General features: G+C 43.7%; 1 protein-coding gene and 1 long non-coding RNA gene across 2 annotated transcripts; one reads left to right on the forward strand and one right to left on the reverse strand.

The window, feature by feature from the left end:
- Nucleotides 1-490: 490 nt before the first annotated feature.
- Nucleotides 491-12,581, forward strand: LOC118548666 (uncharacterized). The gene is made up of 3 exons (XR_004923706.2): nucleotides 491-1,777; nucleotides 6,228-6,287; nucleotides 11,779-12,581. It is a non-coding gene; the product is annotated as an uncharacterized LOC118548666 (long non-coding RNA).
- ANKRD66 (ankyrin repeat domain 66) lies at nucleotides 8,372-15,242 on the reverse strand. Its single transcript, XM_036112576.2, has 3 exons — nucleotides 14,966-15,242; nucleotides 12,888-13,116; nucleotides 8,372-8,919 (listed from the first exon to the last, which is right to left on the reverse strand). The coding sequence occupies exons 1-3, from the start codon at nucleotides 15,126-15,128 to the stop codon at nucleotides 8,718-8,720; spliced, it is 594 nt and encodes a 197-aa protein (XP_035968469.1). The 5' UTR covers nucleotides 15,129-15,242; the 3' UTR covers nucleotides 8,372-8,717.
- Between the last annotated feature and the right edge of the window lie 737 nt (nucleotides 15,243-15,979).

Consider the following 15,979-nt stretch of genomic DNA (forward strand, 5'->3'; position numbering starts at 1 on the left):
ATGCATCCAGTGTCTGTTGGCTCTTTGCCAGCCAGCTCCAGAGATTTTTCTGATGGCAGGAAAGACACCCCAAAATCTTATGTAGCTTCACATTTTTATAAAAGCAATAATATCCAGACTTGACATTTCACGGTTTCCTACGCCACTCTACCTTCTCCGTGGAAAGTTATTTTGTTACTTTAGATTCTTCAGGATCTGCACTCATCAAGTTTCCCGGCAACAGATAAGGAAGCCCAGAATCATGTAGCCATGAGCATTTCTATACTGAACATTAAAAAAGAAATCTTTGTAGATGAATTTTCTCAAAGACTAGCACGATGTGCACATGTGTTAGACGAGGCCAGAGAAATGTCCCGGTGGGAGCAGCCCAGAGATGGGAAAATGACTCAGACTGTAGAAGCTCTTTTCTCCAATTTCTGAACCCTTGGTGGAAAGTTGCTAAACAGTCATGTGATTGCAAGGGGATAGAAGTTCTCTGATTTCCCTTCTGCAAATGGAGCAAGAATTTGGAGCTCTCGAGCCCAACATGGGGGAGCCTGTGTGGGAACAGGCAGGCCTTAGGACCCCAGGCATATTCCAGGAGGAGCTCCGTCTTTGCCCTGGTCTGGTCAAATGAGATGGGACAAGGAATGACTTGCTGAGGGGCTGCTGCTATACCCGTGAAGGTGCCAAGTGCTAGGACACCATGCCGCAGGGCCCAAACTGAAGAACCATGCTGCTTCTCAGGCCCAAGATCCCTGGATGGCTCAAAGCTGGCTGCCCCCAAAGTCTCTTGTTCCTGTGGAATCTGGGACTGCCCGAGGATTGACGGCAGATCAGCAAAGCCAGCAGGGGAGAACACTCCACCGTTCCAGCCTCAGGCTGTCTCTTACTGGGCATTTGCTCGTTTGCATAGGAATTATTGAGGATAACTGATTGCCATGGAGTTGGTTCATGTCATTTTATAAGATGGAAGAAACAAGTCTCAGGAGAAAGAGCGATGAGAGATTACTGGACTGGAACACAGAAGATCTGAATGCAAGTTCTGGTTCTATGACTAATCAGCTTGTGACTTTGGGGAAATCACGTTTCCCCTCTGAGCATCTGCTTGTTCATCTGTTAAATGAGGGGCTAGATGAATTTTAAGGGTTTTTTTTTGACTCTGATAATAAGAATAGTACTAATTGTTATCTCCTAATCATATCCCTAATCAGAGGTGCCAGGTACATTTGCATTCAGTCCTAAGAGACAGGCATAATATTCACTGTTTGCAAATGATGAAAAGGACTATGAGGCCGGCTAACCGAATTGCTCAAGTTCAAAGTTCTTGAAAACAGAATTACCTGGCCTTGCCCAAATGGGTCTTCTCTATACCAGGTCTGGAGACCCAACTACACAGCAGAACGCTGAGGCAATTGTTCCTTATTTCCTGGGCTCAGGGGCACCATCGACATTTCCAAAGGCCACTCGCTGCTATAGAAAAGCCTCTAGATTCCCTCCCCCCAACATTGTATTTAGAAAACTTTTAAGCATAAGAAAAAACACCCTTATACTTGTTTTCTCCTAGCTCTCACTGCTTACTTTGCCACACATCGAGCCACCTAGCCTCTATCCCTCTCTTTTTCCATGGATCGATCTTATTTTTTATGGAAGCCTTTGATTTTGATTAATTTTGAGAAAGTCTTCTCCCATCAAATTTTCTCAGTCTTTTCTCCTGGCGACATACCGTTCAGTCATTACAAGAGCCAATGCAGCAGGCAGGATCCCGCCCTACGGATGAACAATCGGGCTCACGAAGGTAAGCCCCCGGCTCAGAGTCACTTCGCTGAGAAGCACTGGTCCATCTCTCTCAGGCTAAAGCTTAGACTTTAAGCCTTATGTTCTCATGCCCTCTTACATGGCACTTTTCCAAACATGGGCGTTATGCCTTCACTTTGACCAATCTTTGTTAATTTCCACCGGGGATGTTTTTCCGTAGGCAATTAACATCTTTTATAGCCAAATGAAACAACAACAATAAAAAAACACCTCAGGGCTTATTCATTCTACTATGACTAGAACTTTTTTTTTTTTAAGATTTTATTTATTTATTTGAGAGAGAGAGCGCGCGCATGAGCAGGGGGAGGGGCAGAGGCTGAGGGAGAAGCAGACTCCCCACTGAGCAGGGAGCCCAACGCAGGATTAGATCCCAGGACCCCGGGATTAAGGCCTGAGCCAAAGGCAGACGCTTAACCGACGGAGCCACCCAGGCGTCCCTGCTATGACCAGAACTTTAAATACAGTATCTTAAAAGAGAACATGTAAATTATGTGGCCCTTCTTTCATAGAGTTTAATATTTACAGTTTGATTTTGAGTATGTGTTTACACGTGGAGTGTGTATTTGTGTGTATTCCATAACTTTACAAATCTGTGCCTCTGAACTCAGTTCACAACCTTGTCTGGGTTTTATTTATTTCTTTGTTTTGTTTTTATGTTCTTGAAATAGTAGGGGAAGAAGTTCCATCAGGTGCATACGTGTGAGTATCAGCACTCGTGTGATACGGGATTGCTCAGATGGTTCAGCGTGCCTCTCAAGACCCAGGCTTATTACCCTCAACCTGTCAACTTGGCTCAAACAAGTAAACAAATTCCCTTGCCAATCCGACTGAGCAGAAGGGCGTTGTTCACCAGAAATACCTTGGATGAACCAAGACCCAATCACTATTTGTATTTTAGGCTAGTCTTCCCCTCTGCTTTCATTTACATATGGGCGTGTCTGCACTTATGGGAACCATCGTAATTCAAATCTTGCCATCGAAATGCTTAAGTGTTTTGTGCCATGAGTCCCTTTGGCCATCTGGTAAAGCATTGGACCTCTTCTAGAAAAAGGGTTTTTAAATTAAGAAAACAGGGGGGTGGGAGGATGGGTTAGCCTGGTGATGGGTATTGAGGAGGGCACGTTCTGCATGGAGCACTGGGTGTTATGCACAAACAATGAATCATGGAACACTATATCTAAAACTAATGATGTAATGTATGGGAATTAACATAACAATAAAAAATTAAAAAAATAAAAATAAATAAATAAATTAATTAAGAAAACAAAATGCAGAAGATAGTAAAGAAAACTAATTTTATTAAAATGCAATTATCAAAATGGATTCTTCCAAAAGTTACTATAATTTCCAACTAATGACGAGTGTTAATGTTATTTCAAGCTATCTGAAATATCATCTGGATATTTCATAATCTGAAGTGTCATGATTTATAATATGATGTTAATATTGAATGAAAATTTATGAGATGTCTGTGTGCAGCAAAGTCATAGAAATTGTTAATATTTGAATTTTGTTACCCAAACTCACAGTTGAAGGAAAGGCTAAATACCAGTCAGTATTAGTAAAAGTAAAGGTGGTTTTTTTTCCTCCCCCAGAGAAGTTTACATATGTCTGAAATTCTATGCCATCACAGGAATGCTTAGTTTGGAAAGGACGTTAGCAATTCTGTCTCAGGAGTTCTAAACCTAGATGGGCTTCACAATAATTTAGTGAATATCGAAGAAATAGAAATTCCTGGGACCTAACCATGACTTACTGAATTAGAGTCTCTGAAGTAAAATCCATGTATTTTTTATAAATCCCAAAGGTGATTCTGATGGATAGCCAATTAGGGAATTCACTGAACTCTTAATATTTCCAAAGAATTTCTCTAAAAATTTCTGATGTATATTGCCTTTCCCCCCCCCCCCCTCAGCTCTTATGGACCTCCTGGTATTTTGAAAGTCTTTATCTCAGTGTATGAGTTAGGTAAACATTAATTCCTTCCTCCTATAAAAAAAGTAAGGTATAATTTACATACAGGAACGTTTATATTTTTTAGTGTATCATATAATCACACAACTACAACAACTATCAAGATATGAAACAGTTACATCACCCTAAAAACTTACCTGTGCCTCTTTGGAGATAGCCTTCCCCTCTATCTCCAGTCCCTGGCAACAACTGGTGTTTTCTGTCCTAGTTGTGTCTTTTCCAGATTGTCCTATAAATGATTCAAACAGGACTTTGAGTCTGGTCTTCTTACATTTAGCATAATGCATTTGGGATTCACGCATGTTGTTGTGTGTATCAGTCTGTCCCCTTTTATTACTAAGTAATACTTATTTCATGGTATTGATGGACCAAGTTTGTTTAGCCACGCACCAGTTAAGGACACTTAGATTGTTCCCATAATTTCTGGCAATTATGAATAAAACAGCTATGAATACTTACATACAGATTTTATATGAATGTAAGTTTCATTCCACTTGGGTACATATCTAGGAGTGGAGTTGCTGAGTCATATGTAAGTATATATTTAACTATATAAGAAACTGCCAAAATATTTTCCCAAGTGGCTGTATCATTTTGCATACACACACGCACATGCACGTGCACACACACACACACACACACGACAAGCATGTTCATAACAAAATAAGGAGGAATACTCATGAGAGTAACTGATCACATGCTCATAGTTGGTATTTGTTACTACCTACTTACACTACCCATTCTGGATTTCCTTTGCCTTCAGCAAGCACCTCAGCTAGTCATGGTTCTGATAACACAGAGAATAAAAGAGAGTAAGCATTGCTAAGAGGGTTATTTAAAATGGAGGCTATTGAGGGGCACCTGGGTGGCTCAATCAGTTGAGTGTCGGTCTCTTGCTTTCGGCTCAGGTCATGATCTCAGGGTGGTGGAATCAAGCCCCATGTGGGTCTCTGCACTTGGTGGGGAGTCTGCTTGGGGTTCTCTCTCTCCCTCTGCCCCTCCTCCCAAAATAAATAAATAAATCTTAAAAAAAAATAAAATGGAGAATGCATGTCTTCTGTCTCAAATTCTCAGAATTGTTGAGAACTCGGCTAAAATTCAGTTTAGAGGGGTGCCTGGGTGGCTCAGTCGGTTAAGCGTCTGCCTTCGGCTCAGGTCATGATCCCAGGGTCCTGGGATTGAGCCCCGCATCGGGCTCCCTGCTCAGCAGGAAGCCTGCTTCTCTCTCTCCCCCTCTGCTGCTCCCCCTTGTTTGTATGCTCACTCTTGCTCTCTGTCTGTCAAATAAGTAAATAAATAAATAAATAACATCTTTAAAAAAAAATTCAGCTTACAGGTGAGGAATCTAGAAAAATTGAGCAACCTGACCATGATCCTGCCACCTGAAGGTTAGGACTCCTTCTAACCCAGGCAGGCTTTCAGGACTATAGGAGTGTTAGCCCGGTGGCCTAGTGCAAGTCATGCAACCTCTCAGAATTGCAATTTGTGATGTCACTGGGGGATAGTAAGACCTGTCTCACAGGGGCGTCATGAAGATTAGATACAAAACATGCTTAGTACAGAATCCACATTGCAGCAATTTCTTCATAGCGTCCGCTTCCTATTGTTCACATTTACTATGCAAATTCTCTTTCTCTTCCCAATGCCTCGATGAGATGAACAATGAAAGGAGAACTCAGCAAGGACAGCAGGAGGCCATGGGGGTATGGCCCCAGTAAAAGACCTTGAAAACACTTATCAGTTTGGTCCGGGTGTGTCTGGCCAATGGAAGACAGACTACGAGCCATGCCATGAAACTAGACAGGGCGTATTTATGGACTGGACAATGGAGAGCCTCATTTGACCCATACAGGGCATTATTCCTGGCCCCCTTTGGGATTCTTAGGAAAAAACTGAGCCTACTCCTACAGTAACATCATACCCATCACAAGGACCTGCTACAGAGTGCCAATGGCAGCGTTAGTCCACACATTTCATCTCGTCCCCACTGCAACCCCAGGAAGGAAGGATTATTTTGCCTATTTCATAGAGGAGGATATAAACCTAAGCCCACTTGACTCATAAGCCCATGATCATAAAATACTGTACTTATTAGAAAAGACTGCTGGGGAAAAAAGGGGGAGAAATCAATTCAATAGGCTGTAAGCAAAAGAGGAAATATTATTATGAAAGCAGTGTTTCACAGATTTCCTGAGTACAGAACCAGAACTGGAAACTAGAAAGCTGTGCATGTGCATGCGCGTCCCCACCTCCCACTCCACCGCACCCACCATCTTTTACCTCAGTCTTCTCTCTGTCTCTGTGGAGCACCTTCCAACACTTCTTCAGCCCTGTGTAGAATGAGCCACTCCATACTTCTAAGGTTATATGCTACTGGTCTATCCTCTCATGATTCCTTTTCAACTTACCAGGAGAAGAATCTTTTAATTCCCCCCCCCCTTTTTTTTATTATCCAGGTGGGGATGTGAAATCTGAGAGAGGCCACAGAAATTCCTGAGTCCAGCTTACTCCTATGGGTAAGTCTTGTGTATCCTCAAAATGTGCTCACCCATCTCCATCTGGACACCTCCAGAGCAGCCAGTTTCATTGTGGGAGACCTGGCTGTTAAAATACCCACCTGTGTATACTGCTCCTGCCTCTATTAATTCTCCTCCAAGGAGCATACCAAGGCTGAGGGGGCAGGCCTGGGAGGCAGGCTCAGCCCCAAGGTTTCCCAGTTCCTCCACCTGCCCCAGGCCCTGGCGCATGAGCTCTGGTCATCAATGTTCCTCTGAAATGGGTGCCTAACCACACCAGGCGAGACAGCCACCCTCCACGTCCAATCTCTGGGCAAGATTTCCCTGCTGTTTTTTTCAGCCCAGCACATGGCAGCTGGTGCTCAAGGGGACATATTATTCCAGAGGAAGACCTGCTGTGGGTAGCTCAGGGGCCAGAGGCAATGATGAGGACAGAAGTGGGAGTGGAGACCCCTCTGCTCTTGAGGATGCACAGGGAGGTAGCGACCCACAGGAGGGCCCAGCCAAGAGGGGAAGTACAGAACCCAGTCCCGCCCCCACCTCCCCACCCCCAGCCCAGCTCAGTCACAAGCCCTGTCTACGCCTTTCTGAGGATGTGGCCAGTGCCGAGGGTGGAGGAGAAATTGTGGAGAGGGGACTCTTTGATGTGGCTGAGGAGAATGAGGGCCCAGTGAGGGAGCGGCTCATTGGTGGAGGGTGGGGGGACCCCTGAGAAGACTGGGTCTCAGGATGAGGGGGGAAACTACAAGCCTTTCTCTTTCCCAACTCGGGGGTGCTCGGTGTTGCAGCCTGGGCCTTTTCCCACTCCACCCCCACCCCATCTCCACCTGCAATCCTCTGCATGGGCTGTGGCTAGCAGTAGGGGGGAAATGTGAACTCTGAGAGAGGATGGACTCTGCAGATGTCGAGGGCACCGGGGGGCAGGTCAGGACAGAGTTGGAGACCCCCCTGTACCCAGAGCTTAGTCTCAGATGCCAGAACCAGCTGGCTCCCAGGAAAAGAATCTGACCGGTCCAGCTTGAGTGAGGTGTCTTCCGAAGTTTGTACGCTGGTAAAAGACCAATAGGAGCATGGCAAGCAGGAACCCCCTCTGGGAACTGCTGAGCACAGAGAAAGGGGATTGATGCTCAGGATGGATACAAACTAGAAAAGGTATCCTCCACAGCTGTACTACTTTCCTAGCAGAGGTTCAAGCATTTATTCATTTCAGAGAATTCAAACCAAGCGTGGCCTGTATTAACATAAGCATTAATTGAGGAATGTGTAATGAAGATGTTAGGTGCCTAAAGACATTGATTTAGGTAGAAAAACTAGTAAACCTGGCGTGTGGAGTAACCAGTTGGCGTGCACCAAGCCAGCTGCCTGGTGGAGACCCTAAATATTTTCTGGTTTCTACAGCGGGGCTGTCTGATAGGCCAAAAAACAAACAAACAAATAAACAAAGCAAGCCACCCATGTAATTTTAAACATTCTAGCAGCCACATATTTTAAAAAGTGGAGAGAAAGAGGGTAAAATTCATGTGAGTGATACATTTTATTTAACCCAATATCCAAAATACGATCATTTCAACCCGTAATCAGTAATATTGTTAATGAGCTGTTTTACATTTTTTGTTCTAAGTATTCAAAATCGGATACATATTTCACATGTAGAGCACATGTTGGATGCGACATTTTCACTGGAAATACCTGATCTGTACTTAGATTTCCTAACATGCACACCGAACAAGTAGGGCCGTAATCACATGTTCTAGTTTTTATGCTACCTCTCATTCGTTATGTGGGATGGAACTAATTCTCGTCCGCGTTCCCAGTTCTTGCTCACCGAGTTGGTCTATCGCCCAGATTGTTCTTCCTATGGAGAAGAGATCATTGGTAAAAATGACCAGGCCGGGATTGTGAGCCCTACCCCATGAAGGAAAACCATAGCTGGAACCTGGGAGCTACATTTGTTCACCTCTTTGCTTGGTTTACGTGACAACAATCATTTTTGTCGCAGATTAACTATACCGAGTATGTAGGAGATTTCTGAGATTTTGTTGTTACTTTTTTCTTTTCATTGAAACCATCAAGTTTCCTTAGGGACAGCGCTTTCGTTGCCCCCTGAAATTCTATAATGGCACATAGCAAGCCAGAGGATGCTGACAGGGCAAATGACTGGTGACCACATACAAGCCGCGAATGCTCGGCCCTTGCTGGCGCTTCCTGTGGATAGCGCGTATCAGCAGGGAGGCAACAGCTCAGGTAGAGAACACCCAGCAAGGTTTCAGACCGAATGGCAGGTCCTGAGCTACCGGTAGAAGGCGTCTGGGTAATGGTCATAAGTAAAATCACGTAAGGACAGCACAGGTCTCACAACTCCTACTCTGGTCCAGGGACCGTCCCCCGCAGCAGACATGCGTGCTAGAGCCACCGAGGATGCTCTCCTTCTCACGCTCTTCTCTCCTTTGGATGGCCCGGCCTGGTGGGGCCTCGGATTGTCTTATTCTTTTTCTTATTAGTGTTTTGATTCGAGGAAGGGAGAGACAGCTCCAGCTCCCTTTTCTTGGCATCCCAGTCTTCGTCCTGCTGGTCCAGAGGCAGCCCCTTCTGCCTGGCGGTGCGCCGGTGGTCCCGGCACTCGGGCTCAGCCCTGGAGAAGGGGGAACACGGAGGCCCTCAGCCCCGCGCTGGCCGGGAGAACCTGTCCCGGCTGCAGCATGGGCCCCTCTTCCGGCCCTCTGCACACAGCCTGGCCACGCCAGCAGTCCAGGGGAGAAGGAAGGAGGTCGAGTTCGAGCATCTCCCAGGGCACCTTTAGGGATGCCTTAGACACTAAAGAAATGACTGGGAGATGGAGAAAAATGGCAAGCCCCTGAGTGGGAAGTTCTAGAGCTACCAGCATCTTAGTAGGTGGAGGTTTTCCTTCATTTCTTTTCCAATTGTATTTTTTCCTAAATATAAGACCATGTCTGTCCGTCGTGTAAGATTTTAAAGTATGGAAACATATACAAAAGAAATAAAAAATACTCATAATCACATATGTATGGTATGTATAGATGGATTTATGAAAAGAATAGCTAGGTGATATATAGACAGATGACAGATATAGAACAATAGAATAGATAATAGAGAAATAGGTGAATAAACCATCGTATACACATGGACAAGGGGAAGCATATGAAAGTATCATCTGAAGTAAAGTGCAAAGCATTACAAAAATCACGACTCAATCAGAAGACAGCAAACCTGTTTGCCCCTCAGTCCGCATCCCCCCAACAAGCTAGAAGTGACCGCTCCATATTTAGACCACATGGTATCCCTCCTCTGCCCTGTTCTTTTGGCCTTTGCCACTTTCTAGCCTGTATTAGTGCTATTTATGTAAACAAGTACCTCCTCTCTCAGGGAACTTGATGTCCAGCACTGTCTCTGAGTCATCTTTAAATCCCTCTTAACATCTAGTTCAAAGCCATGGGCATGGTAGGGCTCAAAAATATTTGTGAATGAGAGATTTACTCAGAAAATTGTCAAATACTATCTAGGTTTCTTCTGAAATTCTCTTATATCCTTTCTCTTCATTATCCTAGCCCGGGAGCCCACCTGCTTGCAACAGGGGGTGTTAAGAAATTCCTCAGTGATCCCCCATCCCTCCACTATCTCTGCATATCCTCACACATACACACAACCTATGCACATTTCCAACTTGATGCCTTCCCTCCAAATCAAGAATCTTTCTCCCTCCTTCATTAGTCAGATCTTAGCTGTCTTTCAAGGTCCAGATTAATTTCCCCTTAATCAGGATTCCTTCTCTCTGAACCGTCTTAACTGTCAAAAGGGAAGTTCCTTGTGGAAGATGACGATAACTAGAAATGACTTACACGTGATGTGGCTGACCTTTGTTGTTTTGTCGGCTCAGCTCTGCTTGCCCACTTTTCCTGGTAATGGCACCCCCCGCCCACTCTTTGGAGAACCTCTCCTCTTCCATTTCAGTTATGCTGAGATCGTGTATCACACTCATCCACCCACTAGTCACTGGGGAGGAGCTGAGATTTTTGCAGAGAGAGTCAGCAGAGGAAAGCCAAGGACAGGATCCCCAGGAATTTCAGCCTCTAAAAGTCATGCAAGAATAGGAGCTCAAGAAAATCATGAGAAGAAATGATCAGATAGGTAAAAGGAGAAATAGGAGAGAATAGCACCAGAGAAGAGAAAACGTTATCCAAAGAGACACGCCAAAAGAGAAGAGTAATCAGATATCAAATTAAGTGGAGGTAAGACGTGAGTTGAGAAGAGGCCATTGATTTCGCAACAAGGATCTCCCTGGATGAGCACTGATTCAGTACAAAATGGAAAAGAAGTGCAAAGGTGGATGAGGAAGACACCCACATAGATTAACATTAAATTACATAGATTAACATTTAAGTAGCATAGAAATGCAGGAAGAGTTTGAGCCCCATGTAAGGCTCCATGCTCAGCGTGGAGTCTCCTTAAGATTCTTTCTCTCTCCTTCTCCCTCTGCCCCCCCCAAATAAAGAAATAAATCTTTAAAAAAAGAAAGAAAGAAATGCAGGAAGAAGAAAGAAACAGCAGACAGTAAAAGGACCTCTAAATGTTTGTGTGTTTGTTCAATAAAATCTATTTGAACATGTTCAAAGGTCAGATAGGACTGAGGGGGGAAGGAATAGAAAAAAGCTAAAAATACAGGAGAATAAAAGATGCAACAAAGAACACAGGAATGATGACATTGTAGGAGATATAAAGGTTTAGGTCGGGGTCTAGATGGAGGGACAACATGTAGGAGGAGGTTTAAACATGTAAACCCTTGGCTTCAATGTTCTCTATGCAGTAGAAAGCCTACTTTCTGAGGGACAGGCTGAGGTATGACAGGGATGTGAGCTGTCAATGAAGGAGCAGGACAGGGAGACAGATTGCCAAACTGTTCTGAGGGCTCAGCTGAAGATAGAAATCCCAGAACTTCTAGTGGTGCCCATGAACTTATTCGTGGGTTTTTCTCTCCCAGACCAAGCACAGGAGTGAAGATGGAGACTGATACAAGGGTGGGAATTCTGGGTCACATGGTACAGGAGGACAAAAGGTTGGAAATTTAAGAATCATGCGAACAGAGAGGAAGAAGTAGTATATCATGGTGTCCAAATGGCAGACAGATGGAAGATCATGAAACCTTCAGGCCGATGATCGATCAGGAGAGAAAGAAGCAGTTGAATGAAAAGAGGTCTTGATGCACGCAAATACCTGTGTGATGATCCAGGAACTGGCAAAATGAAGAAAGGGAGCTATGGTCACAGAGTGATATGTTAGAGTTTTTAAAAGTTCAGAGAACAATGTTGCAGATGCTGAGGTCCACAATGGATGGAGGTCACTGAATGTAGGAGATGACGCAGGAATGGGGAGAAGAGTCTTCGAGTCAGGACTCAAGGTTCTGCTTTTACCCCCCAAATCAATTTGATTATGATTTTGAACATTTTTTTAAAGATTTTATTCATTTATTTGACAGAGAGAGAGAGCACAAGCAGGGGGAGCGGCAAGCAGAAGGAGAGAGAGAAGCAGGCTCCCCGCTGAGCAGAGAGCCCGATGCGGGGCTTGATTCCAGGACCCTGGGACCACGACCTGAGCCGAAGGCAGATGATTAACTGACTGAGCTACCCAGGCACCCCCGATTTTGAATACCACTGTTAAGAGAAAGTCTCTTGGGTTACTTCTACAGATATCTAATCACATCGTAAGCAACTCTAGTTTAACTTCTGGAAGATAACTTCATTTGCACGTTCTTAGAAGGGCATTATACAGTCATTCCCCCTTCCCACTGTGAACTGCCCTATAGATAGATTTTCTATGGATCTCATTTTGGTTTTCAAGCAACGCTGCCCTCATTCACGTACTTTACTGCCTCTTATACGAATTACTTATTAACTCAACCAGATTATAAATTCCCCAATTTTATTTCCATCCCTCCCAAAGCTGTACCTGTCAAGTACATAATTGATACTTAATTCTATTTGAATGCAGTGGGTGAGAGAAAAAAATTAACAAGTGCTAGAAAAGTCTTTGGTGAGTGTGTGAGTAGAAGATTCATAGATGAATAGAAGTTTTAAAAGGTAGAAGGGCCCTTACAGCTGATAGCCTAATTCACCAGCTTCCTTTTTAATATGAGAAACCTGAGGATCAGCAAGGTGGCTTAACTTGCCCAAGGTCACCCAGCTGGTTGGAATACCTTTCAGGGATCTGAAGGGGCTCCACAAATCTTCTACCATGACCCATTTTCAAATTTGGTGTCCCACCTCTCTTATCTGAGATAATTTTTCTATCATCTAAAACAATAATTATAATAATTACATATTGTTAAAATTATTATAAATATGTGTCATTATAATAATTATAACTTTGGTATAATAGAAAAACAGTAGATTTCACATAATCTAAAACAATATAGTTTCCACCCAAACTAGTCATTTCAGGGAAAAGAAATAAAAACAACAGAAACGACAGTCAGCTGAATTTGCTCGTTTCATTTTCATGGACCTCAGACCACTGAGTCGGCAAAGACCTTGACCCCAGGCTCCTGTTTCTCTACCATTTCTCTAACTGGAAATAAATGAAACTTACTTATCCAGGAACGCCACACAGGCGGTCTGCCCGTAGATCTGTGCGATCCTCTTTGGTGTGTCTCCAAAGAAGTCGGGGGCATCGATGGCGGCGTGCAATGCATGGAGAACTTTGAGCACATTCACATGGCCTGACTCGGCTGCAAAATGAGCTGGAGTCCAGCCCACATCAGTTACCAGGCAGGGCCTGGCTCCATATTCTAGAAGGAGCTGCATCACCTCCATGTGCCCTTAGATGTACCAGGAAGAAACAGGAGGAGGTTAAGATTAAAATGTCTCTGCCTGACTAGGGCCAGACGTAGCCTGGATAGTATAAAAGAAGGGATGACACTTGCTTTGAGGCCCTTCCTGGTTTCCTAGCATCATCCCCTCCTCCGTCTCCGTCTCTTACCTGGGACTCAGAGCCCCACCGTTACCTCAGGAACCTTGCTCCCACCAGAGTCCTGGGCTCTGCACGTATTCCATCTACTCCCTCCAGGACCCTCCCTTCCCCTGTTCATTCCCACAGGCCCTTCCTAGGAATCTTGCTTCCCCTCCCAAGTCACCTATGCATGCCTATGCGGGCACTGGTAAGGCTCACTCCTTTTGGCAGCCTCAGTGGTGATTCAAAAGCAAGTATTTTGCAACAACATGGATGGAACTTGAGGGATTATGCTAAGTGAAGTAAGTCAGAGAAAAAGAAATATCATAGGATCTCTCTTATATGTAGAATCTAAAAAAACAAAAAGACACCAAGGTCATAGGTATAGTGAAGAAACTGGTGGTTGCCAGAGGCAGGGGCTGAGGGGTTGGAGAAATGGGTAAAGGGGGTTAAAGGGTACAAACATCGGTTATAAAATAAGTAAGTCCTGGAAATGTAATGTACAGCATGGTGACTATCGTTAATAATACTGTTTTGCATATTTGGTAGTTGTTAGGAGAATAGATCTTAAAAGTTATTGCAAGGAAACTTTTTGTAAAAAAAAAAAAAAACTTTTGTAACTATATGTGGTGACGGATTTTAACTTCACTTACTGTGGTGGTCATTTCATAATATCTACAAAAATTTAATTATGTTGTATACCTGAAAGTGATATAATGATGTATCTCAATTATACCTCAATAAAAAATATTTTAAGTCTCACTTACTTTATAGTTAGCCAGATTCAAAGCACAGGCTTTCAATCCACAAGATGTGGGCTCATACCTGCCGGTAAGGAACACTTGCTAACTGTGGAATAGCAGACAGGAAACAAAGGTCTGAGGCCCCGTTTCCTCATTTGTAAGTGAAAAACGTTATTACTTACCTCACCGAGTTCTTGTGAAGTACAAATGAAATCACAGACATAATGCATACAGCATGATGCCCAGCAGACAGCATGATGCCCAGCATACAGCATGATGCCCAGCATACAGCATGATGCCCAGCATACAGCAAACGGTCACTAAAAGGTGCTTCAGTACAGCTACACTTTGTCCTTGTACTCACTTTGTACTCAAATTTCTGCAAAATTCTCCCAGCTGATTTCTCTGCAGCTAGTCTTGCTGCCAGCCAATCCATTCTCCATACAGAAATCCAAACAGTTTTTTTTAAAAAGCAAGTTGACTATAATACTCTCTTCCTTAACGTTCTTCAATGGCGGTCTATTGCCGAAGGCCTTGACAAGCCCAATGGCTGAGTTTCTGCCACTACCCTCCTCCAATTTCGTAACCGAGCCATGTGAGGGGTGGGGGATACAGCAGTGAACATGACAGAGTCCCTGTCCTACCTTTCCTGTTGGAGGTCAAGAGGGCAGAGCACTAATATTAATTGAGAGCAAACTATGTGCTAGGCATGTACACCCATTATCTTAGCGAATCCTCACCGCAAGACTCCAAGATAATCACTGTTCCCACTGTGTAGGTAAATAAATTAAGGCCTAGAGACATTAAATAACTTGCTTAAAGTGCTACAACCAGTAAGTGGTGGTGCCAGGATTGACATGGTCCATTTGGCTCTCAAGAAATGTTCTTTCTACTACCGCACACAGACTACTGACCGGGAACTTCATGAAAGGTGGACTCAAAGGGATGGATTTTGCCCAGGCATTGCCCACTCACCTTTGATTGCAGCCCAGTGAAGTGGGGTTCGGTCATTCCAGTCCACATCCTTGTAGTTTGGGTCACAGAGACCTTTTTTCAAAATCTTTCTCACTAAATTGTAGTCTCCTGCAGCCACAGCTTGGTGGAGCTTTGTCATGTCCGACATTTTGGTCAATTCCATGACCAAAAAAAAAAAAAAAAAAACCTATGGGAAAAACATACTGCTTAGGAAATTCTCTACAATTCTTTATTCCATAGGAATAAAGTGATTCCATAGGATTCTTTATCATTTACTTTCTTTCTTACCTCACAAATTCGCATGTGTGTGTTCTGCTGAGGGTGTATTTGGATTTCAGCCACTGAGATTAGTATATGCCAGTCCCCTACTGAAGAACTATCAATGGCTCCCCTCTGCCCCCAGGAATATAGGATGAACTCTTGGTTTGGGGTTTTCTATTTGGCCTCAAACCACTTATCAGTGTTATTCCCTACTCCTATTCCAAACTGTGTGATTCTGAATTAGTTGTGCAATTCTGTGCCTTACCTTTCTCATCTATAGCATGGGTATAATTTGTCAGAGTTGCTGTGAGGATACAAGGACAATCCATGTGAAAAATCTACTGACTGGACACAGAGCAGGCACTCCATAGAAATTTAATACTATTGGCACACCAGATGGACAAGATGTAAACATGCAAATAAAATGCTTACAAGTTTTTTACAGCATTAAGACATAAACTGACAATTCTTCAACTATAGTCTACAGATGCTTAGGAATCCTGATTCTTTCAGGGAATCCATGAGATCAAAACTATTTTCATTATAATATTAAAATGTCATTGGCCTTGTTCACTGTGCTGACATTTGCCCTGATAGTTCAAAAGCAACAATGTAGAAAGCAGCTGGTACCTTGGCACAAAACAAGGCAGTGGCGGTGGCACCGAACTAGATTAGCAATCACGGTATTCTTCACCAGCACACACAGAGTCAAAAAAAAAAAAAAAAGGAAAAGAAAAGAAAAAAAAAGAAGCT

This window comes from Halichoerus grypus, chromosome 9 (genome assembly GCF_964656455.1).
Source record: "Halichoerus grypus chromosome 9, mHalGry1.hap1.1, whole genome shotgun sequence".
Classification (NCBI taxonomy): Eukaryota; Metazoa; Chordata; class Mammalia; order Carnivora; family Phocidae; genus Halichoerus; species Halichoerus grypus.